Source organism: Charadrius vociferus, unplaced genomic scaffold (assembly GCF_000708025.1).
Source record: "Charadrius vociferus isolate BGI_N301 unplaced genomic scaffold, ASM70802v2 scaffold561, whole genome shotgun sequence".
Lineage (NCBI taxonomy): Eukaryota > Metazoa > Chordata > Aves > Charadriiformes > Charadriidae > Charadrius > Charadrius vociferus.
In genome coordinates this window covers 1,124,598-1,152,556 of record NW_009646848.1, presented here as the reverse complement: position 1 = coordinate 1,152,556, position 27,959 = coordinate 1,124,598, and the positions used below count along the sequence as shown (strand labels likewise).

Sequence of the window (27,959 nt, the reverse complement as noted above, 5' to 3'; positions counted from 1 at the left end):
CTGTGTGGCCTGACTTTACCAGAATGCTGCCGAGCCATTACGTGATTTCCTGGAAGACTCAGAGCTTATGCTGTGGCCTCTGAAATGACCTGTATGTTCATTTTCTCTCTCAGCACTTGCAGCTCTCCTCTGATTTATCGTCCCTTGTGCTGTGCAAGGTCAGCTTTGTTCTATGTTGAGCACGTGCACTGGGAGGAAGGAGTGGCCATAAACATGGCTAAACCTTTGCTAAGCTGTGCCTGGTGTGGCAAGAGGAGCGAACTGAGGAGAGACGCTGGCAGAACTACCCTTCAGTTGAACACCGATGGGGATGGTGCGTGCTGCTTCCTGACAAACTCCCTTGGAGCAGAGAAGTAGGACTGGGCACTGAAAGGGAGTTCTCAAAAACACAACCCCTTTGCACAAGTCCTTCCTCTCCCTCCACCTCTCCCCACCCACAGAAGAAATTTCCTGCAGTCATTGCCCCACCAACAATAGACATGTTATCAAGGGAAGATGTAAAGCCAGTGGGTTGGAAGAAAGACATGTCCCACCAGGAGCACTCACCCTTTTTCACAGCTTCCTTTTCACGTGAGGCAAGCAATGCCTTCCGCTTGTCTTGCTTCCCTGCCAGGGCGAAGGCGTATGCCATCAGTGCCTTGGTGTACACATGGTTTTCTTTCTCATTTGCTGCTGTCTCCAGGCAGAAGAGAGCGTTACGGACCACTGAGTGCTGGGAAGACATAACCATTGATTAGAAGGGTAGGGAGAAATGAGGTTTTTGCCTTGCTAATGACAGACTGTTCTACTGAACTTTGAGGAGGGGTCTGCCATCATGAGGTCTAGGAACAAGTAGGGTACAATGTGTTCCAGAAATGCTAAAAGTGAGAGCACATATCACAGTGCTCAACAACCAAGTCCTTTTTCCAATCTGGAGCAAATTCTGGGCAGTATTGTGTCATTATACACTGAGATAACTGAACTGACTCAAGTAGTGGTGCAGCCACATACGGTTACAGGCAGAGGAATCTCCAGCAATGCGATAGTGATGTAGGCCGTCAGTGAGACCTCGTTGTCCACTCCACCCTGCAGAGAAACACAAAGGTAGAACGCTGACCCCACCTAGCTTCTTATCTTCAGTCTTTTCTCCCATTCCTGTGGGAATAGTTCATTTGGCAGTATAGACCCTCAGCTTACCTCCTCCCCCTTGCAGCTGACATGGAGGTATCAACACCACTTATAAAGTGCAGGCTAGCCTTCATTCTACTTCCTATTGTGGTGATCATACGGAATGGCCTTTGGATCCCTAATTCTTGCCATTGACATGGGAATTTCCTATCTGCTTGTGTGCTCAAGAAGCTCAGCTGGACCCATCTAACTCATGGTCAAGTTCTAGACTCACAAAAAAACAACCAGGCAGATGTGTTACCTTCATGGCGTTGTTCAGGAGTGTCCCAGAACTGCGGAAACAGCCATTCTCCTTCTGTTTGTAGGAAAGCCAGACCAAAGCATCCTGGATGTGCTTCTCATCTATGAAGATGTGAGGCCGGGCCTGGGCAAAGGACTTGAGCACAAAGGCTGTGAGCCTGTAAGGGAGAAAGAGCAGTGGAAGGGCCTGAGCAGGCCTGTTGTCCATCTCAGGTGACAGGGCCCACGTGCACATCATCTGTCTGGAGAAAAGCAAGAAGCCCTGGGGAACTGTAGGCCAGTTAGTCAGAACACATGTATATTATATCTTCACCTCAAGAAATCTGGCTCATAAAACCCTGTGATCCTTTTGTGTTGAGGCTACAGTTTGTTGATCTGTATCTAAACAAATCTCTTTGGAAAAAGTAGGGAATCACATGCCAATGAGCTTAACATCTGTATAACAGTAATATTCAAAATGACAGAGAAGAATAATTAAATCCCTGCTAGCTCATGGTCTGCTGGCAGGACTCTTGCAGTAGAAATCCCTGCTTCGTGGGTTTCCCAGAACTCCCCAGGGTTTTAAAGTGAAGAAGAACATGGTAGAAGAGTGTTTGCTAGAGTTGTTACAAGCAGATATGGAGAGGAAGCAGGCATGTGGTGAGAAGACAATTTGCTGTCAAGACCCAAATACTGTTTCAGAAACTAAAAGCAAACCAACAGTGATGAAATCATCCATTCTTGCCCTTACCTAAAATTGAAAATGCATCGCAGTGATGGGCTGGAGCAACTCAAAACTTTGCAGTAAGCCAAACTGGCAACACACATGCTCCTCCAGGCTCTCTTTGCTTAGTAACACGCAAACACTCTTGAAAAAAAAACCATACAGGACTGCTCTTGGATTATCATCCTTTCCACTTATATGGAAACACCTTTCCCAGCAGCCTTCTCAGCAGATGCTAGTCTGGAAGCACTGCCACTGCAACTCTTCAGCCTTCCTCAATCAGGATGTGAAATCCCTGTTCCCTTCTTCCCCAATTTTTCTCCATTTCCTTCTTGTCTGTCATGGTCCTCAGAGCTCCTGGTGGGATAATGTGCTTCAGCTACATAACTGGCTGATGCAGCCTATTTCATTAAGTAGGATGCAGCACAGGGACCACACCAGCTCTGGAAATCTTGCTGGTCTACAACAGCATTTCCACTTGTCATGCAGCATTTATTACAAGTGTTTAGGTGAGAAAAAGTAGCATACAGAGGAGGCATAGGTGACATTGAAATCTCACCAGGTGTTCCCCGGTTGGCCATAACGTGGTCCAAAGGTACTGTAAGACCCATCTGGGTGCTTGTAGTTCAGCTGCCTCTGATAACCTACAACGGAGAGTTAAAGCAGGATTCAGATGCCAGAGAAAGTCTGCTGAGGGATGGGGGAACAGAAAAACAGCTGTATCAGCAAAGGCAAAGGAGAGAGGAGTAGGTCAGTCCTATCCTAGCCAACAAGAAGTACTGGTACATCCCCACCTCCCTGCACTGCTTATACTGCATGAGGAGAAGCAACACCTGCCTTTCTTCAGAAGGAAGGCAGGATGCATTAATGACAGTGGAGAAGTCACTGTAGCAGGTCACCTGACAACTGTGCACTGCATTGAAACCCAGTTAGGGAGCAGAGAAAAGTGGGTGCAATGATCAGATACCCTAACACTTAAGCAACAGAAAACAATAATGGAAACAGCAGTGAAGGGTCTTCTAAGGCATACAGCAGAGACCATCTGTGCATGAGAGAAGCTCTCTTTCCACATCTGGCCAATGTTTGACAGAGCCACTCCAGGGACGATCTGGAAAAAAGCCAAAGCAGAAGCAAAAGCCGCGTCCCAGCTCACCGCTCACTAAGTAGCCAATGGCCTTGGATTTGTCCTCCTCACTCAGCTGCCCTGTCTTGTTCAGATAGTCCAGGACATAGATGTTGGGTGCAAACAGGACCATGTTCTGCTCCCCACAGCCGAATGGCATCTGGAGGAGCTGATGCAGGTTCTGCATGGCAGTGCCCATAATGTCACCTGGGGAACAGGAGATACCAGATTAACAAAACTTAGGGCTGGCTGTCAGAATCAGAAGGCGCTACTGAATGAGAGAAGCAGGAGATGACAGAGAAGAACAAAAGAAAATCTGGATTGGTAAAGATCCTGGGATGAAACACAGAATAGCAGAGGAAAAGAGGGAAATGAGAGAAAAGTTAGGGCACTGGCAGAGAACCCTGAACAAAAGCACATGCAGGAAGGGGAAAAGAAAGAACACAACTGGAAGGGAAAATGCTCGAGACAGATAGGATGAAAGGCAGGAGTAAGGTGTGCTGGAAACCAAGAGAAAAAGCTGTGAGGTAGGAGGCCAATACAGAGGGGCAGAAACAGCACATGGTTCTTTCTCCCAGGCTGTTCACTCACCCAGCACTGAGAAATATGCTCTGCCTGAGTCCTGTACCACATTTGAGGGAAGCAACAGGGAAAACTTCTCTTTCACAGTTACTCCTGAGAGAGAAACAAGACCCAAACAGCTTCAGTGTAGTCCCAAGAAATGGCTAATGGAAGAGGAGGGTCCTCATTGAAACAACAGGAACGCTTCCTATTAGAAATGCCCTGACTTCAACCACTTCGTTTTTCCCTGGCTATAAGGCAATCTCTGCATGAAAACACCCCCAGCCACTGTTAGGTACTGTAGATCACATCTCTACAGCTTTTTCCTCAGCACACTAGAAAACAGGAAACAGCACTTGTAACTCCAATGCCAGCACGCACTAGAACAGGGATGCAGTCATGCAGTATCTGGCCTAGCTCATATCCTAATGCTTAGGCAGGATGGTCTACTCTCTAGGGCTTTCTTCTGTCTTAGGTTTCAGGCTCCCAGCTGATGGGGCATGTTTTGATTACCTAAAAATAACAGCCTATCTGGACTATGGTAGGGGCAGCACTATCTTCCTCCTCCAGCCATGTCCCACCCATCAAACCACACAGGAACAAATGGACAGAGTGAAGAGAGACGGCTTTACCTTTTACACAGAGCACAGAGTTCTGGGCTGTTTCCTTCTCAACTCCTTCAGGCTTGGGTGGGATGAAGGAAAACAAGAGAGGTGAGAAGTTAGTGAGACAGGAAGTACAGACAGTCAGAGGAATCCTTAACAAGGACAGAAGAATATGTGAAAAGTGAGTGAACTGGAGAGGGAAAGGCAGTCACAATCACTCCCTGAAATACAGAGCTCTGAAATAATAATTTAAGCAAGTACAAGAAACATGATCCTAAGTGATTGGCCTTGTAGGTGGAGGAAGGATCAGAAAAAGAAAGGGAGACACTGCGGGATCATCACATGGACAACCTGCAACTATTGGGCGCAGCAAGAGACACTTAACATCCTTGTAACAAGAGGACTGCAGCATTACAGCAAGTGATTTTGTTAGCAAAGCTCACAGTTGCTCTAGAGGGCTGTCCTGAGGAGATGTCTGCAGTGCTATTTATCATAATGCTGCAGATGCTTTAGGGAAAAAAAAATGAGTCTCATGATAATAGAAAGGGAAGATGTTGTACACTGTAGTATCTGTGACAGTACTGATATTATACAACACAGTAGGCAAGCATCAGTTTTTTTTATAATACAGAGAAAAGCTAAGAACATAGAATCTACCTGCCAGGTTACCACACCCCGTATAATAAACTAGCATTTTCCTGTAAAGGATATGCAATACTGTCACATAGTATTTCCTTCTATACCACATAGCACCAGCTACTCATCTTGAGACAGGAAATGGATGAGCTGTAAAATTTTAGTACATTTTTGTGGATTTCTTTTGAGGGGACTTCTCTACAGGCACTGAATTCCCATAGGTACTTGTGAATCCCCCACCTTCATCCTGGTGCTAGGCTATGGTACCAAACCAGAACTGCATAACACTCAGCTTAAGAGGCCGTTTGATTGGCACTCAACTAGCATACAGGCAGTATGTACGTGCTGACTGGAAAACCTGCTGGGGCTGTCTCAAAAGGAGGAGAGGAGCTGTGAAGAGGGTGTATTGAAATAGGAGGTCACAGATAGGAGATAAAGGGAAGGATGGATTGGAGTAGGACTCCTGCTACAGTAGAGGACAGGGGAATTTTAGACTACTGGGAGACACTGTGTTATTGAGCTATATTGTGAAACTGTGGTCTTTATGCAGCCCTGCCAAAGTATAAAGATGATGTAAGACCATCATATCGCCACGCTGCATAGTGATCTCATGGAATCATAGGCCAGCTCAGGTTGGAAGGGACCTTGAAAGATCATCTGGTCCAACCTTTCATGGGAAAGGGAGCCTAAATGAGATTGTCTAGCACCTGTCCAATTGCATCACAGTGTACGCTCTAGCCTGTGGGAAAGCTCAGTCCTCCCCTTCCCACAGCCCACATACCTCCACCAGCAGTTGTCTGATGACCGTGTCCTTCCGCCCTTTCTCAGGGGTCTCCACAATGGTGTTCCCACAGGGCTGCTGGTTCTGTAGCGCCTCAGTGCTCACCGAGAACTCCACCTGCCCTGGAGGAAACAGGAGTCAGCCAGCCCTGCTGGGCAGTGCCAGGCAATGGGAGTCACTGCCACTTCCAGGAGTTTCAACTCACAGGCCCATGGATAGGGATTTTCTATCACACCTGGTCCCTGCTTTTTTCCACCAAGAACATAGCTATCTATGTCAGAAGCCATCTTGGAGCAGAGCTGCACTGCAATTGAAAGGTGACTCTATTTTGGTGACTGTTTTCCAGAACCTAGGACACCACAGTGGTGGGACTCACCAGCCCCACTGCTGTTTGGCACACTGGTACCCCACATGCACACCACAGCTGCTACCACAGTACGTAACAACAGTGAAAACACAGTATGAAAATCCCATGGGGCAATCATCCAGTTTCTGGGAGGGATGGAGCTGACAGAGCATCCGTGCTGGCCAGCAACGTCTCAGGCTTCAGAAGGTGTTGTCCAAGGGCTGTAAGGCTTGATGGAGTTGCATGTGGTGCCAGACATGGGCGTGGACGCTATTGAGTCCACAAACATTTGCCTTTCTCAGAAACTGTGTTGCTCTAACACCCCATACAGAACAGGGGGAAGAGCACAGAGAAACCCTCCCTGCAGTTTTCAGCACCCTGAGACCTTTACCTAGAGATTTGGGAGTCACCAGCCAAGCCACAGTTTTCCTCCCGTTCTCGCAGAGACAATGAGATTCTTCCTCCTTTTGCACCGGAGTAGCCAGGAAATGAGTAGACTGAGCCAGAGTCACACTGACCTGCCAGTTGTAGAGAGAGCCACAATCAGTGAAGGGTGATCATGAGAGACAGGGAGGCAGGAAGCCATAGCAATAGCTATTTCTTCAGTAGCAAAGGAGCAGAGAGCTGGCATTGTGGGTTCTGCGTTTGGAGTATATAAGAGGAATAACATAAGAACTTCAGGGATGAAGGGTCTAGGGCTACTCAGAGGTAAGAAAGCTAGGTGAAGGCAAGAGGTGCACAAGAAGGTACACAGAAAGACTTAAACCTTCCTTACCCTGATGCAGGTGGTCAGGTAGTTGAAAACGGTGGCTTTCAGCGTGAAAGACTCACCACGCACTACAGAGTAGGGCATGGTAAGCTCTACAAAGAAGGGCTGGAAGGCTCTGAGGGACACTGTCGGGGACAGGCCAAAGCCCGTGTCTGCCGAAGTGCAGAACGCATTAGCTTTCCACTCGGTGATGGTGTCAGGGATGGTCACATCTAGATCAGCGTTTCCCTCAGAGCTGGCGAAGCACAGACAGAAAGGACAGAGGGATGACTTTTATAGCATTTTGGTGACTATCTGTACCCCTTGCAGACTACTGAACAGTACTGCCTGTGTGAATGATGGGGCACAGTATGTTTGCTACTGTAGAGCCACCCCACATCTTCCAGACCTATGACCACTCCTTGGACAAACGTAACCACAGCTGAAGGTAATTCCATCTCAGAAGATTGCCAAGTGATCTCTGCAAACAATGAAGGACTTTTTAACATTGAAAAGGCTTGGCAAACGTGGGGATTCATGTTTTTGCCTTATAAAACCAGTTTTATTAAAAAGGGAGGAACTAGCCCAAGCTGCTCACCTTATAGATACTAAACTCCAAATCCAAGTTTCTGGGAAATACTTTCGGACTGTCTCCGTCAGCTCTTCAGGTGTGCTTAACTTGTCATAAAATCTATTTGCCTGAGGGCCTGAATATGAAGACATGGAAAAGAAATCAACTACTGATAATTCCAAACAAGCAAGATCTACATCAGCACCATGCTTAGGTCTGAGAAAGTGGCAATCTGTGTGGCAACCAGAAGCTATGCTGGCAGCAGATATTTGCTGTGGCTGTAGTAAGCACTGATACCAACAGCAGTGAAGTTTCAGGGTCAGGGCTTATTAGCAAAAGCTATCCTTCCAGTGTTTCCCACTGGTCTCCAGCAAACCTCAAAGTTTGTGGGACAGCACTTCACAAGGTTAAATCAAGGATGTTAGAGCAAAGACCTATTTATGACCTTCTGTGCAAGCAGCCTTTTCCCTTTTGGGTATAATCTTAATGTTACATCCTTCTCCATTCTATCAGGCCAGCTAGTAATGGAACATCCCACTGTTGCTGTGTTTTTTGTAGGGTCATTGTGACTCAGAAAACCACCTCCCTGCCAAATCTATGGCCTCCTCAAGAACTAGGCTGAAGATGCTCAAACTGAAAACATGCAGTTGGAATTTGGGAGGGGTAAAAATAGACTTTTTGACTAAAACAAAATTTTCACATGTAAAAATTATTCCCCTCAGAATTTTCTGAGTTTGGGACAAAATTTGGTAAAAAAATAAGCTTTTATTGAAACAAAGATGGGGTGGGTGGGACTTGGTTTGCTTGGCTTTTACAAACGGAAAGAGAAATCCACCCAAACAGATAAATAAGAAAAGTTATTAACTAAATTCTAGGTTTGGTCATCTTTACTTTGGCTGAATTCATTTCTACGTTTAGATAAAAATTGTATAGCAAGTATCCATACTATCTGTGCAACGGGCACCTCCAGAGTCTGAGGTCTCAGGGCATCAGTGAAAGATCAGAGCTGTATCACATAGCTCCTAGCAAGAGTGACAGGTAGCTTGCTTGTATTTGTCTATCTAGCTTGCTGGTATTTCAGTCTTCTTACTGCTACCTATTTCAGTTTAAAATAATTAAAAAGCATCTATCCTGCACCTTAGCAACTTCTGTCAGAATTTGAAATTGTCTTAAAACTGGATATGTACAAAAGCACAGGTTCTTGTGCCAAGGGAAAACTCTCTCAATCAGTTATCCAGCTAGAATAACTTAGATTTTCTAGGATATTCCCTTCATATGAGGCTCTGGATGATGTTATGGCCAATTCTGTCGCCCAAACAGCTGCAGTGTGAGAGCTGAAATAGCCCTTAGAAATAGGGCGCGTCCATTTCAGACTGGACTTCTGCCACTTGCATCTTACCATTCTAAGCCTCCAAAGTCTACCAACTTGTCACTGAAAATTTTCTCATCCACTTCATCTGGTTTTGACCATACATAAAACTGGGTGCATGAATGAGGGCAGACTGAAGATGGTATTGGAGACCCGTTAAGTGATATCTAGGAAAAGACGTCTAGTGCAAAAGCCTAGTGAACAGAGCATTCAGCAGCAGAATAATATCCTCTGCTCTGTTAGAATCTTTGAAAACTACCTGGTTCTGCTGAATTCTAATGCAGAGTTATCAAAGCTTGTGTGTAGACCTTCACAACCCAGCAAACAAGATATGCCTCACACTCATGCAGAAGCTGACATCTGTGAACCCACTACTTCAGTACTACTTCCAAGGGTTAAATCCACAACCGCAGATCTTGTTGGAGTATTCACCCCAAAATACAGACAGGACCTCTGTTCAGAACAGAGGTGATAACAAGACCCAGTTCCTTTACCGCTTGTCCTCATTGCATGCATAGACACTCCCGGAATGACTGAAGGTGATGCAAAGTGGACTGCTGCAGGCATGGGATTCTCAGTGCTGCAATACCAAGGTTTCCTCACCTTGGTATTTGTGAAAACCTTTAAACCCAATTCCTATGAGAGAGAAATCCAACATGGTTTTTTGTTACTGAGTCCTGTTGAGGTTTACACAGCAGATCTGACACTGATTTTACTGCCTCAAAAGGAGAAGCTGTTGCTGTCTGTGGATAGGACCTTGAGATGAACGCCCCAACCCTGGGTCTGGGTGCCTGGGTAGTTCAGAGAAACCAAAGTATAGGACAAAGTATATCTGTCTCTAGGGCACTGGTTCCAATCCAACTCCAGCCTAGGGCTCAGGATGAGCCAGGGAGTAGATACAGAGCTTTCTCTCTGGAAGGAAATGTGTGTGGCTCCAATGCAGCTCAAGAACGTATTGATTTATTTGGGGTAACTGTAATGGTACGGGATTATTTACCTCCTGTTAGAACTTCATTTCAAGTCTCAGTATCTTAGTATTATCTCGGTTGGAAGGGACCTTTAACATCATCGAGTCCAACCATCAACCTAACACTGCCAAAACCACCAGTAAACCATGTCCCTAAGCACCACATCTACCCGTCTTTTAAATACCTCCAGGGATAGCGTTTCTGCCACTTCTCTGGGCAGCCTGTTCCAATGTTTGTTAATCCTTTCGGTGAAGAAATTTTTCCTATTACCCAATCTGACCCTCCCCTGGCATAACTTGAGGCCATTTTCTCTTGACCTATCGCAGCCTGAAAGCTTTTCCTTTAAGAAAACTTTGAGACTTATCCCTATTCCACCAAGTTGGGAGCAAAGCTGGCAAGACAGGTGAAGCTTATGACTCTCACTGAACTTGCCTCTGAGTAAAAATTAGTGTCAGATCATTCAGATTCACAAACCCCTTCCATTATGCCACCAAAGGCTTAGGCACTCTCAGTCCTTCTCCCACTCCACTCCCTAACCATGCAAGAGAGCTACACCTTTAGGATGCTGTATGTGTCCTCTTCGTTCATCTCCACTACTGGAGAATAGGTGATCCCATTCAGAACTATCTTCTTCAAGGGTATGCAGTTCTCCAGGGGCTCCTCCAAGAACAGGTCTGGACCATGGTGATAGTCACGCAGCTCCTTCACTGGCAGCAAGCTGTACACCTAGGCAAAAAGAGCCAGGGTATTTGGCATTTTCAGTGTCCACTGTCACAAAACACAACTGAGGGAGCTGGATGCAAGCACCACAGCAGTGACAACACCTGCACATACATCCACGTTGCCATGGTCCTCTCTGTGGTGGGAGCAATGGGAATTTGGGAGTCAAAAAAGAGATCCAAATTTGGAGATACTGCCTCTTTTGTTATGGACAGCATGTTATTCTGGTTATTATGGCTCAAATATACAAAAATTGACACTGGCCAGCCTATCTGCAGTCCTTTGTCTCTACTCAGGGATTGTTATTTGCTCCTTGGCATGAGGAGAATAAACCCTGACACTTCGAGATGCTACTCCAAGAAAATTAGTCCATGGTTGGAGAGAATAGCTGAAAATTTATCATCAAACTCACAACAGTGTTTGGTTCTGGCCAAGAGAAGCAGTTGCCTTAAAAGGTCTTCCTAATTGCCATCCCTACAGTCACACAAACCCCCTAAGAAACAGCTGCTGCGCAGTTCTTATCTTTTTGCCCACTGAAGGAAGACAAGAAACAGCACAGGGCAGCTTTCCTGTGTCAGCACTGACAAGAGTGTCTGTTCACTGTTTCTACCACAACACTGGGCTGTGCTTGCTCTGATCGGGCTCCAAGTTGTTCCACGGACTGAGTACTTACAGAGCTGGGTGACAGGTCAGCTTCTGGCTTCATGAGGAGAACGCTCTTGTCCACAGCACGGACAGCGCAGAGGGAGTTTGGGGAGGCTCTGAACAGCAAGTGAGCATCAGAAGAAGGCAGGCCTTCAGAAGGAGAGAAGCTCAAGTCCACCTGTAGCCACAGGAAAAGCTATGTCACAGATGCCCTATCCTTGCAGTCCTTTTCCCTCCAGTTGAGTGCATCAGTTCCAACCTTACAAAACCCACATACGCATGCACACGCCCCACACAGACACTCCCTCTGTGCTACTGCAGAGCTGGGCTTCCTTCCTGCAGTGCCAGAGGAATCAGCACTAACATTTCTTCGCAACTTCAAGCATCACAATTGCTTATAAAACTTCTAAGGCAGTTTTGGGTTTTATGGCCCCTGTGAATGAAAGGAGATAATCCCACACAGTGGCTAGATCTGTTCAGGCAGCTGCATGGTCTCGAACCAGGTCCAGTCTCTGTACTGCACCCACGTATTGTCTGTGGAGAGAAAACAAGCTTGCAAAGAACTTGCTTAGCAGATTCTTTGGTAACATGAGACGCAGTGATGCCCTGGAGCAATATTGCAGTATCTACTGGCTGGTAATGATTCTGAAGGACTGGCCTGTTGGCTGAGGCCCACCAAATTCGTGTGCCTTCCCCAAAACCTAACTCACAACTCCAACAACCCCCTACCAACTTCTGCCCTGCAAGTTCTTGCTAGCAGAAGTTGTTTTCATCACCACCTCACACAATTTTGTAATAAGATGGCTAACCAGCATAGATTTTCCCTCTCCTCAGCAGCACAAGCCCTCCCCTAATGTGCAGCCGTCAAAGCATCCTCAGATTAAACGTTCCCTGACAAAGCAGCATCAACTGCTAGTCTCCTTCATATGCCAACCAGACCACAGCATGCCTTCTGCTGACGCAGCCCACCTCTCCCAGGGTGCACTCATAATCTTGACACCGCAAAAGCAATATTCTTCAGGAAGTATCAGAACATGGGCTATAGCAAGTATGCTACTAGAAAAACTGTCCAGCAGAGATAGCCCAAAGTCTGTCCTGTCTGGACCGACAATAGCTTTGAATACAGGTGTTTTCAGAGAGGAAAGCAGTACCTAAGCATGTAAATCACTTGGCTTGCACCCAGACCTTAATGCAGTGCATAGAATTACCTTTAATATACGAACAGAATTCAGGTCACCAGGCTCCTACAGTGACACCAGAAGAACTCATTTAGCTTGGGTTTTAGCAGGACAAGGGACTGCCTTTTGCAGTGTCCTGTCTACTGTTCTGAAGTCCTGAAGGGCATTTTTGAGGTTCTTCTCTTAGGGCTGCTCATACATCAAACTGCTCTTCTGCATAAGGAATATGTACGGCTATAAAAGAATCCTGATCCACATGCTCCTAGAAAGAAGGCTTTATTTTTCTGCACTCCTTCAGTCTCATCGTTGCTATTGAAGCACCGCTGTGCATTGCTCAGCAGGTTCAGGCAAGGTTTATCTCCATTAACATATAACAGAAATTAAAAATGACGGGATGAGATGTAAGAGAGTTGAAGACCTGACAAATATTAGCTTCTCCCACTGGATTGGGACTGTGTGTGTTTTATTTTTGCTCTGGGACCATGCAAGCAGCCACCTCATTGCTAGAATGAGTTTGTGGGAAAAGGAATGAAACATATGGGTTGCAGTATGACATAGACATGTGGCCTCCCTTTTTCTTACACAGGACCATCTGTGAGATCAGTGACTGTGAGTAGTTGCTAAGAGGGGTTTTATCAGTGTAGTTGCTGCTGGCACCTTTTTTCCAACAGTTGGTCTCCTCCAAGCTAGGACAAACCAGTAAGCAGCGAAGCTACCTAGAAGAATTGACAGGTGTCTTGTCCAGTGTTAGTGAATCTAAATAAATGAGCTTAGCCAGGCTAAATCTAAATAAATGAGCTTGACCACGCTGCAGTCTGATGGCTGCTCCCTCAAGAAGTGGACCTTACCTTATTGCTGAAACACTTCTCTACATCAAACTTGGTTGAATCAGCGATCACCTCCCTGCTGGGGGCAGTGGTGTAGACAAGCACGTGGGCCACTGGAGCAATATCAGCTTGTACAGGCAGCTGTAGCGAGAAGGCCCCCTTGGCTAGTAAACAAAAGAAGAGCAAAATGTTAAGGTACAGGGAACCTGCTCTTGGATCAGCCAAAATTCTAGGTTTGACTTCATGCTGAACTTAATCTTCGCCATGATGAAATGCCAGGCCTCCAAGGAGGATGAGCTGGTGCTCACAGAGATGCATAAGTCTCCCTGTCTGACTGAAAGGCTTGTTTCAAGTCCTGTTTTCCAGTGCATAAGCATGCTGAATTTTGGCTCAGCTTCTAAAAACAGACCATCAGTCTGTGCCTCCTGGGAGCGTTGGAGCTGGAGAAATGCAGCATCAGAAAAAAGACAGCTGGCACAGCGGGTTAGAGCAAATCTGTGCGAAGCCTAAATAAAGGCAGAGAAAAGAAAATTCAAACTCTTCCCATATCTTAGGGAACATTGGAGATGGAGATCCCTGCATTTATATGGAAGCAGCCTGTACGCCTGCCAGGGCTGCCTAGCCTCCCAGGGCAGTGACAATTTGGCAGGGGAGAGGAACTCACCGCTTTCCTGGTTCAAATCCAGAATGTGGGTGCCTGCTTGCTTAATGATTCCCTTGGCCATCACCTGAATGGAAGGAGAAACCTGGTTGTGACTGAGGTTATGCATGAGCCAAACCTTGAAGAGGGGGAACCCGAGAGGACAGCAGCTGAGCTGTATGTCTGCTGCTCACACCCTGCTCAGCTGCTCTCAGCCTCTCTGTAACAGAATCCCAGTGCTCACCCAGGAGGCTTTGGGACATCCTTACTCTTCTGCTCCTCACCAAGACCCTTCTTTTTGTGGGGAAAGAACATATGAAGGATGATGGGAAAGTGTTTAAAGCCTATTGCCACAAAGCACAATTTCCACCTCCAGCCCCCCTACAATCACCAGGGACAACCTCACTGTATGGCAGGTGCAATCTTACCAGGTAGTAAAAGATGATTTTCTTCTGCTCTCCTACAGCCTCTGGAGTAAGAATATAGTGCACCTGGATCTCTGTGGAGGAGCCACAGCTTAGTGTCTCGGACTTGGGCTCAATTTTAAGGAAGCTATTACTAGGAGAGTAAAAGCGCTTTAGTTGGAGATAGCCTTCTTCATAATATGGAACAACCCAGGAACGGTCATAGCAGAAGGAGCGTACTTTATGAGTTGCCTGGAAAACGAGAAAATAGACACATAGCTTCTCAAACACAGGTGGCTGAACTGGAGCCAAAATTCATGGTCTAGTGTTAAAGGTTTGGTATTTTTTGTACTTAAGCAACAAGGTAGTCTACAAAAAAAACCCCAGGAGTTTGGAAGATGCAAGACAAGGTGGTGGTATCCTTAGCAAGTCATTGGAGATGATCTCACTCCCAGAGAAGCTGGAGTTTGTCTCAAACAATCTGAATCATATCAGTTGTTTGGTTACTGTCATCTCCCCTCAAGGGCTCTTTACCCTAATACCTTGCCCACTCTAATATCCTGTTAGTTTAAAGAGAAGAAAAGCTGATATTCATTTGTCTTTTCATTTTTGGTGCTGGAGAAGGGATAGTGCTGTTCAGTTCAGAGATTACTAAAGCTGAGATCAAGCTAAGGATGCTACAGAAAAGGAGGAAAAGTCTCCACCTGAGAATTCAAAAGCTAAATTGAATAGAGTGTAGGAGCTGACAGAGTCCAGGTCTTCTTCAAAACGAGAGCAAGGGGAAGATATTTCACATTTAGAATGGTGCTACTTCAGCATTTCATGTGCCTCAAGTGCCCTTATTTCCTTATCTTTCTCGCTACACTTGGGAATTTTTGCTATTTCTTTACCCTGCAAAATTCTGGAAACTTCAAGCACCTAGTGGCAACTTCTGGACAATTTTTAATGGTTTTAATCTGTGACAAGAGAATTGTAGGGAGAGACACAAATATAATTCAAGACAGTCTGCCCTATTTCAGGGTGAGATACTGCAAAATGTGCATTTCCACCACACTGATGTCAAGGTTGGCACAACCAACCAGGAACAAGAAGCTAAGTGCTTTTATATATATAGTAGAAACTTCAGGGGTACATCCCCTTCCAGCCCTGTGGGTCACTTCATCACCTCCTCTGCCCTCAGCACTCACCCTAACTCCAACAGAATCGAAGTACAACATGGAAGTGTTCAGGGCAAACCATGCCCTGCCCTCTTCATTCGTTGTGTAGTTGTTTTCCTGGCCTCCTTGTAAAGAAATCCTCACAATTTCATTGGCGATTGGAGCACCAGACCCATCTACCAGTTTCACCTGGAAGAACAAAAACAGTACGGTATAGAAGGAGAGGAATTCCTGTCACCTGAACAGACCGATAGACCACCAAGCTAATGATGTTGGGCTCATGTCAGACAAGGAAGCCCCCACTGCACTTTCCAAGTGCCTCATCTATCTCTGATTTCAGAGAGAGCTGCAAACTTTCTGAATCTTATTTCTTTGGCCCTTTCTTATCTCCACCTCTGGGTCAGAGGAGTGGATGTGGAAATCGACATGCACTCACACCCCTCAGGGCTCCTATTAAAGAGGAGACTGGAAAACCAGAATTCTACTTGACTGGAGAAGCAGAATCGCAAGGACAAGGGGGGTAAGCAGAATGAGGGCTGTGCTCTCAGCAGCTGTTCCCTGATTTGAGAGCCTGTAGAGGAGAGGAGGCCCACAGGGATTAGCAGCACTGAGGTCCACCATCTTTGCAGAGCAGGGCATGTATGGTCGAGGAGATGCAGCAGCATGATCGTTTGGCACTCATGGTATTCCATTCTCATAGTTTCCCTACCTGCCCAAAGAAGGGGATTCCAGGTTTGTAGTGGGAGTCTGAATGCTCAAAGGTGATTTTGCTAATGGTGGTTGTGATCTCAGAGAAGCTTGTTCCAGTCAACTCCACTCCTGCAGGAAGAAGCATGAAGAATTAATTTGCCTCTGTCTGACCAGAATTACTTTTACTCCAGGCTTCCTTTGCCTGACAAGCAATTTTGTTGATGCTTCTGGCCTCCAGGTAGGAAAAATGTAGGATCCCTGAAGAGCGAGAGTCTGCTTTTCTACCTCACCCCTGCTTGGCAGGCCCCTCTGCTGGTCTCTCCTGGGCTTATTGCATGGCTCTTCAATCCAGATGATTCATACCTGTCTCCTCCTCTTTAATCTTAGCCTCCACATGGAGCTTATTCTCATATCCACTTCTCTTGAGCTGGAATAACTTGGTCTTTACCACTTCAGAAATGCAACCATAGTTGTCTGCCTGTTGGAGGAAAACAAACAAGACCATTATAATCTCATCTATATAATGTTTATCCAACTTAACGAATCCGTCACTGTGCATTGCCCTGAACTGGAAGAGAAGCCTGTAAACTCACAGATCATTCCCTCTGTTGTTTTTACCAAAAGTGGAAAGGCACATAAATAACTTGGCAAGGAGCATTTTGAAGAACTTGCAACAATATCAGAGCAAAGAGTTTGCAACCTAGAAGATTTTTGCGCATGTGTGTATGTGAAGTTTGAAATTTCAAACACTTGATACAGAAGCATAGGGAATTACTCAAGTGTATTCCACATGGGAAATGTTTGTCAGGCATCAGGCACATTAGAACATAGCTGCTGACATATGCAAGGCATATGAGTGATACATAACCCAAACCCTGTGTATGTATAGAAGGAGGTTGACAGCTGGAACAGTATTTCCAAAGCTTGCCACTGCTCTTCAGCAGCTTCATGTACAAGACAGGTCTCCACAGAAAAGGAAAGAGATGCCTGGAACAGAAGTTAGCACTGCAGTGTTCATATTTTCTTTTAGCATGGATAACAACAGCCGTGGCAGAGGCAATTGTGGGAATTATACTATAGCAGACCCCAAGGACCATAAGCATGTCATCTGCTTGCTTTCTTGTCCTGGCGTATTTCCACCATTGCTATTACCCCAGTTGCTGTCAATTAAGCTAGCACTGTTGTACCTGTCCATGTCCCGAACACCATTCAGTTTTGCTCTTGTAGATTTTCCAGTCTGAAGAGTGAAAAAAGTGATTTTTTTTTTCTGTCTGTCTTAACTACTGCTGTTAAATCTATATTCCTTTCCCTCTTGCTCAAACTGCATCACCCCTCCCCTGGTTTCTGCTCCTTTCCTACTTCTAACATGAACTTCTGATCCCACACACTGTCTCTAGTGTAAGCCAATCCCAACTCTGCTCTCATCATTCCTGCCTTTTCTATCTCACTTCTCTCTTATACTCTCTACACTCCATTTGACCTTTTTGTTTGTTTGTTCCTTCCATCTGTTCCATCTCCATCAGCTTCTTGCTTTTATACACACCTTTCTTACTGCACAGGCCTTCCCCCTATTTTTACCTTTCACATTTCATTTTGCACCCAAATCTTTTCTCTTTCTTCAGGCTTCCTTAAAATACATGGAGTCTCTCCCCTCTCCTCACTCATGCTCATACATACTCTGTCAGAGCAAGCCTGTTTCATACAAGGCGTGCTTAGTAAACCGCACTTTCTCCTGTCACTCTACCTGCAAGAGTAACCGTGACTCACCTGTCCAGAGAACTCATCACACACTGCCTTAGCCTCTTCACCATAGCAGCTGGTGGCCGCATGTTCAAACTTCCGGCAGACACGGAAGCTCACGAGGCCAGGAACAGGCTTCCCAAATGTGTATCTACCAGCAGGGAGGATTGAAAGAAAAAGCCATTAGGAACATTTAGAGGGATGGAGGAAAATTACCAGCTCACCCCCAGTGGAGCCAGGACTCTTCCGTAGAGCTGCCTCCAGGATACAGCAGGGTCACCACAGGCAATAAAAAGCAGAAAGAAATTTGGTAACATTTTAGGATCAAGCTTGGCAACGGGGTCAGGAGCACTGAAATCTTATAGTCCTGATTGCATCCCTGGGAACAGCACACAAGTCTGCAGAAATCGTTTACCCTCATGGTGATTTAGTTCCCCTCACCTTGGAGAACACATTGCCAGTATCTATCCCACTGCCCAATTCTGATGGAACTAGTTTGTGCATGTATGCGCGCTGGGCTTTTGGCTCATTCTCCAGCCCAACCCGTGGCTCTCCCTGCAGGATGTGTGAGACATTGCTATGCAGAATTGAGTGAGGTGGTCCAAAGCAAAGAGGGCATCTGCATCACTGATGGTTTCCTCTCAGCAATGACAAGCAGAAGCCACAGTTAAAACATCATTCCCAGGTAAACTAAACTGAAGACCTGTTCACTAGCACTGTAGCTGGTCTGAAATCCTCTGATTGAAAAAGAACCCTCCCAAAAAACCAGAAGAACAATGTGTTTCTACATGTTACATACAAAGTGGCCCAAGCAATACTTGTTGCCTTTTGTCTAATGGTAGATGTAGTCTGTTTGGTCCTGGGACCCCAAAATGATTGAGAAATATAATAAAGTATCATATCTCAGTCTCCCAACTGGACTTTCAGCAGCAGCTGAAGGAAAACCTGAAACCAAGAAGGACTTGAAAGAATGACACTCACAGACCACAAACTGTCACCTGCAGCTTCTCATCAAGAATGGTGATCACCTTGGGCATTTTCACTGTTACTTCGAATTTTGGCAGCACTGCAGCAAAACCAAAGGAAGACGGTCTATGTGGTGGCAAATAACATAAGAATGAGACATGAAGGCTGCTCAAAGGCTATTCTTACAAATGACCTGAAACCCTTTTGCATCTAAATGGTCAGATTTTAGAGGCTTCTGTCACCTGCACATCCCACTGAAATCAGTGAAAACCACAGGCACTCAGCCAACCACTGTGCTGGCTAAGAAGACAGGATTATTATACCAGCTATTAAATTACAGCAGCTTCTTAGATAACACATGGGTTATCCGTCCCCCAGCAGTGGGATAGAGTAAACTAGAGAGTTAAGTCTCCCACAAACATACAGATCTGGGTCTACAGCCTGGTCTCTGCATTTCCAAGCATGTAGATCCTACCAATTTGCAAAATAGGAAGACGCCATTGCTTCCCCAGTGACTTAGCACAGGGTGACATCGCATCCAAACACAGCTGGATGGTGACTGTCTTGGGAGATCTAGGAGAAAGGAACAGTCTAGCAATTGAAAGAGGTGAGAGGACTTCCAGACTCATCTTCCAGGACTCATCTCTGCTGCATGAGCCAGATGATGTCAGACCATGTAACAAAGGCTGTAGCTGGCTTGCTGGGGTGGGAAGGTATGTTGGTTGCGACCATGCACAGGTCTGTATTGGGGTACCATTTTCTAGCAAGCAGACGGAACTGGCATAGGGGTGAGAGCACCAGAGAGAAGTTAAGGCACTAAGGCATAATGTGAGCTACAGGCTTAGGTTGTGGGGGAGGACAGGTGAGGTCTGAATTTACAGACAGCCCCAGCCTACACCAAAAGGTCAGGACTTTGGACCTCAGGCAGGGGAGACCCAGACTCATAGCATGACACTTAACGGCCGTGTAGCCAACTGGAGATGACTCTGTGGCCTTAAATCACCTCTGAAAGGAGGTGAGGGTCGTGGACAGACTGATTCAAGCACAGTTGTTCCTCCTGATGGAAGCCTTACTGAGGCGGGCAGTCAGAAGAGCTGCACTGTGTGTTTTGGGGCTTAGGGAGGAGTGGAGACAGGTGGTTCCAGTCCTTCAGTCTTCACTCCTCGTAAAGGGGTGATACTTGGGAGGGAGAGGACATGGAGACATTTTTTCCAGCCATGCTGGACATCCTGATCAGATCTACCACCCTGTTCAATTAAGCTTTCATGCCCCATGGGACTAGCTGTTAGGAACCTGAAACTGCAGTGACAGTTACCATACTCCTCCACAGAGAAAGGATGCCGAATTGTCTTCCCAGAGGCCTTCTGTGCCACCACTGTGTAGGTCCCTTGCATAGGTTCAGACGTGAGGTTGAAGAACAGCTGGATTAAACCCCCCTTTAACTCTGCCTTTGTCCACTGGTACAGACGGTTTTTCTTTGGGTCCTACAGATAATGAGACCACAAGGAGATTGTGAGAACAGTGGGAGCCTGCTATGAGAACTAAAAAGCACTAACAAAAGCAGTTAGGGGAGGCCCAGCCCCGGTGTTTCAGGATGCTGCAGGGCAGGATTGGGGGGCACTGGCAGAGTTGTGTGGGGAGCCCAGGGCTGCACAATAGAAGGAGCTGTAACCTGGGCCCAGAGTACATAGTTGCCACCATACGAGTTAAAGCTCTGTATATTCAAATTAATGTTATGGACCTGCTTAATAAATAAAATAGACAAGAATCATCTGGAGGCAACTGGTAGTCATGCTGCCAGGTTGAGGTGTGAGAGACATGAACGTGAATTGAATATTTGTACATACCTCAATATAGACCAGAGGGAACTAGAAAAAGAAGAAAGGAAACACCGTATTTAGAATACACATTTAGACAGAGAGCAAGCAACACAGTCCAACGGCCAGGGCTATGACCACATGTCGGGGAACTAGCTGATCAACCAATGGGATAAGAAAGTAACTACCTGGTGTGGTGCAACAGAGGATTTTGAGGTACACCAAGGGGGCAGGGGTGTGTGTGTGTGTGTGTGCAATCCTTTGTCTCAGGCAGAAAAGTCAGCTGAAATTACTGTGTACACTGTGATAATGGCAGATTTGCTCATGGCTGAGGTGTTTACACCAGGACCATTCATTTGCAGTTTGTCAAACCTTTCCAAGAATGCAGAAGGCAGTGTTGTGCAGAAATTTGAAGAACAGATCCTGTTAATAAGATCTGAGGTAACCCAGGAACTGCACAACTATCTCAGCGTACTGAGAGCTCTCCCCAAAAGACACTTCTTTCCTCCCTTTCCCCACATGGATGACATAAGGCCAAATAACTAGTAAAAAGGAAGCATCATACTTACCACCTCGTTCAGGGGACGGAAGTTGTTATCCAGAGAAACAATTCTGAACAGGACTGATGGAGAAAGGCAGACAGTGAGGTTCCACAGTGCAGTCACCAACCAGAAAACATCAATTGCAAAACCAAATGGTACAACAGAGAACAGAGCAATTCTCTTCTAAAGAAATTCTACGCACAAGAAAACTAAGGCATGCTAGGAGGTTACCCGTGTAACAAGTTACATGAATAAGAGCATGTTAAGAGCATATCCATGGCAGTGTGAACATCTTACTGATCGTGGGCATCAGAATCTCATTAATCAGGATCAAAGTTAAATTTTAAGTTGCCTTTGTCTACTTTGTAAGGATACACTTTTACATTTCAATTCACATGGGTCCTCTAATTTTGTTGTAACTAGACTGACTTCTTAGGAAGGATGGATGCAAGCAAATTATTTCAGCACTTGGCTGCAAGTTTGTGTTGGCTCTGGGTGGATAAAGAATTCAGTGTCTCTTTTAGGACACTGGCTCCTGTCCAGGCCAAGTTTAGGAGATCAATGGCCCAGAAGAAATAAATGGCGTATAGAGTTCTCTCTGTCGTTATTGAGCAAAATCAGCTGATGCTTTGAAAGCTATTTCATTACTTAGTCTGAATTTTGGCCCTGTTCTCTGTACAACAAATATCCAGTCCTTCTCTGATTTTAATGCAGACGCTACTGCATGGCACACAACAACAGAGCCTCCAGTGACAGACGGAGTGTGTGCAGGTGGCCCAAGTATGTGCATATATCTTAAGGTTCCCCAAATTGTTCCCTTATGGAGCACTAAAAACATAAGTCTTGGCCATGATATTGCTCTTTTGGCCCCCACTGAAAGTAGTCGCCATCTGGCCAGCACAGCCCCATGGTTTTAGTATGAATTTTTGCTTCAAACGCAAATCTCCACCCCTTCCCCAGTACCTGTCTGTCCGGGCTTGTAGATGGGTTTGTCTGTCTGGACGAAGACCAAGCTCTCAGAATTCTTGACCAGCACCGACTTGCGGCTCCTGAACTGCAGGGTCGCCCCTTTCACTGTCACAGTGATAAATGTGACGGGTGACGGGCTATTTGATTTTGGTAGCTGAAAAGTAAGAAGGCAACTATGTCACAGACCACCTTTAAAGGCTTCCTAAACTGAACTGGCCTTCATGAAATAAGAGATCTAATATAATCCTGATGGACCCAACACAGAGGTGAGGGACACTATAATCAGAACAAGAGACTGATCTTTGCTTGTCCCATATTCCTACTCATTCCTACTGCTGTACAGTGATTGTGCAAGTATTGTGCAGCAAAGGAACTCCCAGCTCTGCCACCCAATTTTAAGAAATTCTTACTGCCCCGACCAAAACCTTTCTGTTCTTTTCCTTTTGACGTTCACAGGGGCAATGGAATAATCCCCCTTCTCTTTCGGATAATGTCCCTAGTCCTTGCAGAACTTTTCCTTTTCCAAATCAGACACGCCAGTTCTCTATACATCTCTCTCCAAGTGACAAAATCATTCTTTAGCCTGTATCTGACAAACCCAGACACAGATGCCAACCTGTTCAGTGTCCTGAAGGTCAGTTCTTCAGCCTTCATGCCAAAGACATTAGCTGTGCTCTGAGCTAGATGACCAACTTTCCTGGTTGCCCATGACTTGTTATGGTCCCTGGAGCTATCAATTACACTAAGCTATGGATTTCCTGCTTCACTCTCTTTTTCAGACACAGGGAACCACAGCTGCATGTTCTCACATTAAATCAGTGTACTATATCCACAAGGCAAAAAGTATCTGAGGTCCAAAAGCTCTACCCCAATTTGAAGGCACTCAAGTGACAATCTGTGGCCGTTGGAGGATGATGTGGACAGCCATTTGAAGACACTGTTAACCAAACAGCCATCATCAGGAGTGTCAATACTAAAACCACTTCTTTCTCCTGGCCTCTCCTCCTCCTGGCCTAGATGGGGACTGGCTTTCCAGGATTCAGCGTTTCCCATTCAGGTAGCATGCTAAGGAGATTTTAGCAGTGAGAGGGTGCTGAGGGTGATACCTTTGGTGAATAGGGAAGGGAATATACCTACACAGTGTTACTCTGGTCATTACTATTCAGTGCCCTTGCAGTTTATCCCTGGCACAAGGGATGAGCCCCCACAAGGATGAGATACTCACAGAGAAAGGGATGCAGGTGAACACGTCCTTCTCCGACACTACGTCATCAATCAAGCTCCTGTTTTCCCCTTGATACTCGAGTGTGGTGCTCAGTGTCACAGACTCATTCAGGTGGGTCAGCTGCACACAGACTTTCTCAGAAGAATCAGTGTGTATCAGAAAGGGCAGTAGCACCATGTACTGCCTTAGGAAGAGAGGAGAAGGACAGCTCAGAGGGGCAGGAGCAGGTAACAGGGGACATACAGAAAGAGCAAATAAACCACCTGATGACTACAGCCTTCACTGTATGGAGACAGAAATGTGTTTTCTAGGAGTGTTACAAGATTTCCAGCCTGTCTGTAACAGCAGGCAAAAGTAGAGTGGCTGCTGTCAAAAGTAAGATACCACAGGAAATCCTCAATGTAAACACCTGGAAAGGATATCTTTTTCCAGGTTCTGGCACAACGGCAGCACTGCCTCCTGGGACACTGAATAACGCCAGTGGGGAAAAGTGAATTGTCACCTTTGCTAGACACTTAGTAGGATTCAGGAACCACACAAGTGCTGGTACTTGGTGAATAAACGCCACTGACTACACACTGCAAACCATCCCTAGCACTACTCTCATTCCTCGCAGAGACCCAGAACTGCCACAGCGTGGTGCCAGATCTTAGGCAAAAGCACTGGAGCAAATTTCAGTTTTCCAGGGAAGCACACCCCTCTGTCTCAGCCTGACCAGAGGGTCCCTGCCCGGCCCCACACAGCCTCCCTCCATCCCAGCAGAGCAACGTGCTGGTGGTGTCCCGGTGTTCAGAACAGCGTCTGGTCATCAAACCTGACCTGCCTAATGGCCACAGTGCTCCCCTTTGGGACTGGCCTCTGACAGGCACCTCCAGAGCAGCAAACAGGTGGGAGAAGAGCCCTCGACATCTTGGCAATAAGGCAGCACGTTGCCTTTAGTGGTAGGGGAGGCTCTGACACCTTTATGTCCATCAATTGGTCTGCGGGGAGAAAGCTCTGTCCCCTCAGGTCCTGGCCCTGCCGTTCGCTTGCCCTGTGTTTGGCAAAGGCGCTGCAGCACAGCCTTGCTTTGCTGGGGAGGAAAAGACATCACCAACAAGCCAAAGGAAAAAGTCTCTGGGATGTCAGGACCCCTCATACGCTGCTGCTGCTGCCGCCATACATGTACACACATGCACACAACCGCACTCCCTTCCCATACAAACAGGGCAAAAGAAGGGATGCAGCACAATACACCCTCACAGACCTGAACAGTCTCAGTCTTAAAGTGCCACATAACCCCGAAGGAGAAGGGAATTTTCATTCCATTGTCTGAGCTGAAAAATGTGAATTAAAAAATAAACCCCATTTCTGGTCATGCCAGATCTGTTATTTGTTCCTTTTTTCCTCATTATCAATCAAAAAACCACTCCCATCTCCTGGGCATTTCAACCTGGGAGTAGAATAGTCAACCCACAATGAAACCCTTCATTGCCTTTTCGAAAAAGTCTGTCTTTTAAGAAAAACTAAATGTGTAAACAGTTGTAAAAAGTTGCCTTTCAAAAGAACCATTTTTGTGCAGAAAAATGTGTTGAAATGCTGTCAGTTCTCTGAAGCTGCAGGAGATGTTCTCATAGACCTTCCCCTCTTTTTTCTGTTTTTTTCCCCTGAAGTTTTACTGACATCTCGGTTTCACAGACTGTTTTGGGTCCCCCTGAAGCACTAGGGTTGCTGTTTGTAGAAAACACTGTACCCAGCCCTGGTGTCTTTATTCCCGGGTAAAAGAAAGTAGGCAGAAGATAAGGGACAAACAGACACGGGAATACAACCCAGGTCTCCTGCCTGCCCAGAGACCCCCCTGCGTAGCTTACGGCTCTGTGGCGGGCGAGGTGTCTCCAGGAAGGAAGAAGAGGAGAAGGAGGAAGATGTTTGGTTTGATGAGCAGCCTGTCCTTCCCCATGGTGCAGAGCAGGACGTGATGAGTCAAGCAGACACCCAGCCTGGTCCGGTGCTGCTTGTGCTCGTGCTCCGCTCTCCGAGCCAACCCCTTTATAGTCTCCCCTGCAAACAGCCCAGGGGCTGGAGGAGATAAGGGCTGGGGGCCAGGGCCCCTCCGGAAATGGGGAGAGGCGGTCCGGAGGAGCTGGAACCAGCAGCTCTAAAACTGGGCAGAAGGCCAGGCGCTGGCGAGGAGAGGGAGGGGAGGGTGCCCAGCAGGCTGGACGGAGCTGTCTCTGTTTTGGGGCAGGGCAGCAGGCAATGCAGGAGGAAAGGTGGTAGCTAAAGAAAAGAAGGGCTGACAGCAGAGGACAAGGGGAAGGCCTCTGTTTCTGGCAGGACTCCCTCTACGGACATGGCCACAGCGCTGGTCACAGGGGCTGCTGGAGGAGCGGGAGCAGCTTGATTTCCTTCACAGGAAAATTAGCAGGAGGTTGAGCTAGGTTTTGGTAAACAAGAGTGGGTGTGCCTAACCACCGCTTACCAAGGCAGGATCTGAAAACAGGGAATTCAAACTCTGAAAACCTTTCCCCTCCACCCACCCTGCTCTCTCATGCTCTCCATTCCTGGTCCCACCAGGGCTAATGCCGGGAAAAGGGGCCAGAGAGTGCCTGGACAATCAAGTCGTCGAAGATAATCTGACCTTCACCCCCACAGAAACAGGGACAGTGACATGATGCAAGCTGCCAAAAGTTCAACCAATTAACAGTGTGTAACACATTAACCAGTTCCCCAGAGCAGCAGTTGCCCTCACACAGCAGAAGAGACATAGCCTGGGTCTTGCTTCCCCTCCACTGGTTCTTGTTCCACATCAAGTTATTGGCACATCTCAATCAAACTATTGCTATTTGATGGTTTCATTAGGTGAAAATCCACATAATGCACTGTGATGGGCAATGTTTTATCACAGAGGGCAATTTCTTTTTGACCATTGTCTTTACTGCAGTTACCCTGGTCTGCAGCAGGAGAATCAATAGCTTTGGTAATGATTACCCTTGCAAGTGGCAGTAGAACATGTGTCTCCCTTATAGTCCTAACCCAGACTCCAAAGAATAGAGATCTGTGTTGGAGGATGCAAAGCAAAATCTTTGAATTAAAAAGGGTGCGGGATAAAATGATTATCTGTCTGTCCTTCCCGCTCTTACTATCATCATCAGAAGTTTAGTTGGCTCAGGAACTTTGGAGTTAAGAAATCCCAGGAGCAATGAGATAAAAAACCTTCATTAGAGACCTCATTCTGCCCTGAAGTGACCTGCATGGGAAAGGAGTGCACATCCAATTTCCTTGGGGACTGCACAGAAGAAACACAGCCCAGGCTTGTGTCCCGCCTTCTCTATCTGATGCCTAAAGGTTGCTCTGCCTGCCCAAAAGAAAGGTAACCCAGGAAGATCTGCCTCACCCGCAGAGAAGAGAATTTGTGGTCAAAGCCTTTTTGAAGATGACACTTGACATTGGTTCGAACAGGTTGGGAGCCGGACTGACTGAACACAAACCTGACAGAAAAGAGGTGCAGAACTGCACACAGCAGAGGAAGCTGGGGCTGCCCTTCCGGCCAATAGCCAAACATCTCACACCGCTCACAAGCCAGCTCCCGATCATTAGGACCTTGGTCAAAAATGTGCCGTGCAGCAAAAACTGAAGAGAAATGTTTTCATTCAGTTGAGGGAGGCAAGATTTTAAAGGCTTGAGTATCCCAGTAGGTACCAATGAACATGCACAGGTACCGAACTGACTTTTAAAATCTGCCCTTAAACTGCTTGGCCTCCATCCCATTCCCAATAGCAACTTGGGCCCCAGCAGCCTAACTTCAAGGGTCTTTGCATGGCCCATGTGAGTCAGCTCGTAGGTGGTGGCACAGACAAGGCAGTGGCAATGCATTTTCCCTCTCTCTTTTCGGCCATTTCCATCTGCTGTGAGTGCAACCGAGAAGGCCAACAGGCTTTCTAGAGCTTTTTGGCTAGATTGGTTAACTCTAAGCTCCTCAAGAAAACTCCTGCAAGGTGTTGGCCTATCCATGAGGAGAGCGTGGTTTTGTATTAGTTCCTCGATTTCTTTCAGTGAATCTGAAGTTCTGTCATTTGGCATAGCTGAAAGGGACACGTGCCCCAGTTGTGCAAAACCCGCGTTAAGTATCCTGACTCTGCACCAAGAATCCTGCTGCATTCATTGATAGCATCACAGAAGTGCTGCTTGGAAGGGAGCTCTGGAAGTTATCTAGTGCATCCTTTCACTTAAAGCAGGACTGCTTCCAATGCCATCAGCCATGACTTTGTCAAGTCACATCTTGAAAACTTCCAAGTGTGGAGAACCTGCCATTTCTCTGGTGACCTGTGCCAGTATTGTACTAAATTCTGGTGAAGACATCTTTCCCCATGTTCAATCTGAACTCCTCAAGCTGCAGCTATATGTTATATCTTCTGCCCCTACCAGGAAAGGCCATGTTCCAACATCCTTGTAACCGCCTTTCAAGTGTTTGTAGACAGCTGTTTAATCACTCCAACCACCTCTTGGTCAGACTAAACAAGCCCAGCTCCCCCTGTCACTCCCTGTGGGTCTTATTCTCCATACTCTGCCTGGTTTGGTAGTCCTCCATTGGACCCTCTCCAGTTCCTCCGCATTCCTCTTGAACTGGGGGTCAGCAGAC

At 46.5% G+C, this 27,959-nt stretch overlaps 2 protein-coding genes across 2 annotated transcripts in view; one reads left to right on the top strand and one right to left on the bottom strand.

The window, feature by feature from the left end:
- Window positions 1–25,302, bottom strand: part of A2M (alpha-2-macroglobulin) — a 30,508-nt gene extending 5,206 nt beyond the window's left edge. The window contains exons 1-28 of the mRNA XM_009894128.1: window positions 25,189–25,302; window positions 23,339–23,522; window positions 22,108–22,267; window positions 21,172–21,224; window positions 20,633–20,653; window positions 20,101–20,269; window positions 18,801–18,885; window positions 17,847–17,970; window positions 16,443–16,557; window positions 16,099–16,208; window positions 15,420–15,578; window positions 14,257–14,484; window positions 13,853–13,916; window positions 13,210–13,352; window positions 11,212–11,361; window positions 10,374–10,544; window positions 9,345–9,486; window positions 7,509–7,617; window positions 6,938–7,166; window positions 6,554–6,680; window positions 5,817–5,938; window positions 4,427–4,478; window positions 3,825–3,908; window positions 3,264–3,440; window positions 2,670–2,754; window positions 1,409–1,565; window positions 991–1,065; window positions 534–712 (exon numbers count right to left, since the gene is read on the bottom strand). Of these exons, the coding sequence (XP_009892430.1) occupies window positions 534–712; window positions 991–1,065; window positions 1,409–1,565; window positions 2,670–2,754; window positions 3,264–3,440; window positions 3,825–3,908; window positions 4,427–4,478; window positions 5,817–5,938; window positions 6,554–6,680; window positions 6,938–7,166; window positions 7,509–7,617; window positions 9,345–9,486; window positions 10,374–10,544; window positions 11,212–11,361; window positions 13,210–13,352; window positions 13,853–13,916; window positions 14,257–14,484; window positions 15,420–15,578; window positions 16,099–16,208; window positions 16,443–16,557; window positions 17,847–17,970; window positions 18,801–18,885; window positions 20,101–20,269; window positions 20,633–20,653; window positions 21,172–21,224; window positions 22,108–22,267; window positions 23,339–23,522; window positions 25,189–25,277 (3,563 nt within the window). The 5' untranslated portion in view covers window positions 25,278–25,302. The remainder of the gene's footprint in view (window positions 1–533; window positions 713–990; window positions 1,066–1,408; window positions 1,566–2,669; window positions 2,755–3,263; window positions 3,441–3,824; window positions 3,909–4,426; window positions 4,479–5,816; window positions 5,939–6,553; window positions 6,681–6,937; window positions 7,167–7,508; window positions 7,618–9,344; window positions 9,487–10,373; window positions 10,545–11,211; window positions 11,362–13,209; window positions 13,353–13,852; window positions 13,917–14,256; window positions 14,485–15,419; window positions 15,579–16,098; window positions 16,209–16,442; window positions 16,558–17,846; window positions 17,971–18,800; window positions 18,886–20,100; window positions 20,270–20,632; window positions 20,654–21,171; window positions 21,225–22,107; window positions 22,268–23,338; window positions 23,523–25,188) is intronic.
- Window positions 1–27,959, top strand: part of LOC104294532 (alpha-2-macroglobulin-like) — a 187,457-nt gene that overhangs the window by 47,781 nt on the left and 111,717 nt on the right. The window lies entirely within an intron of this gene.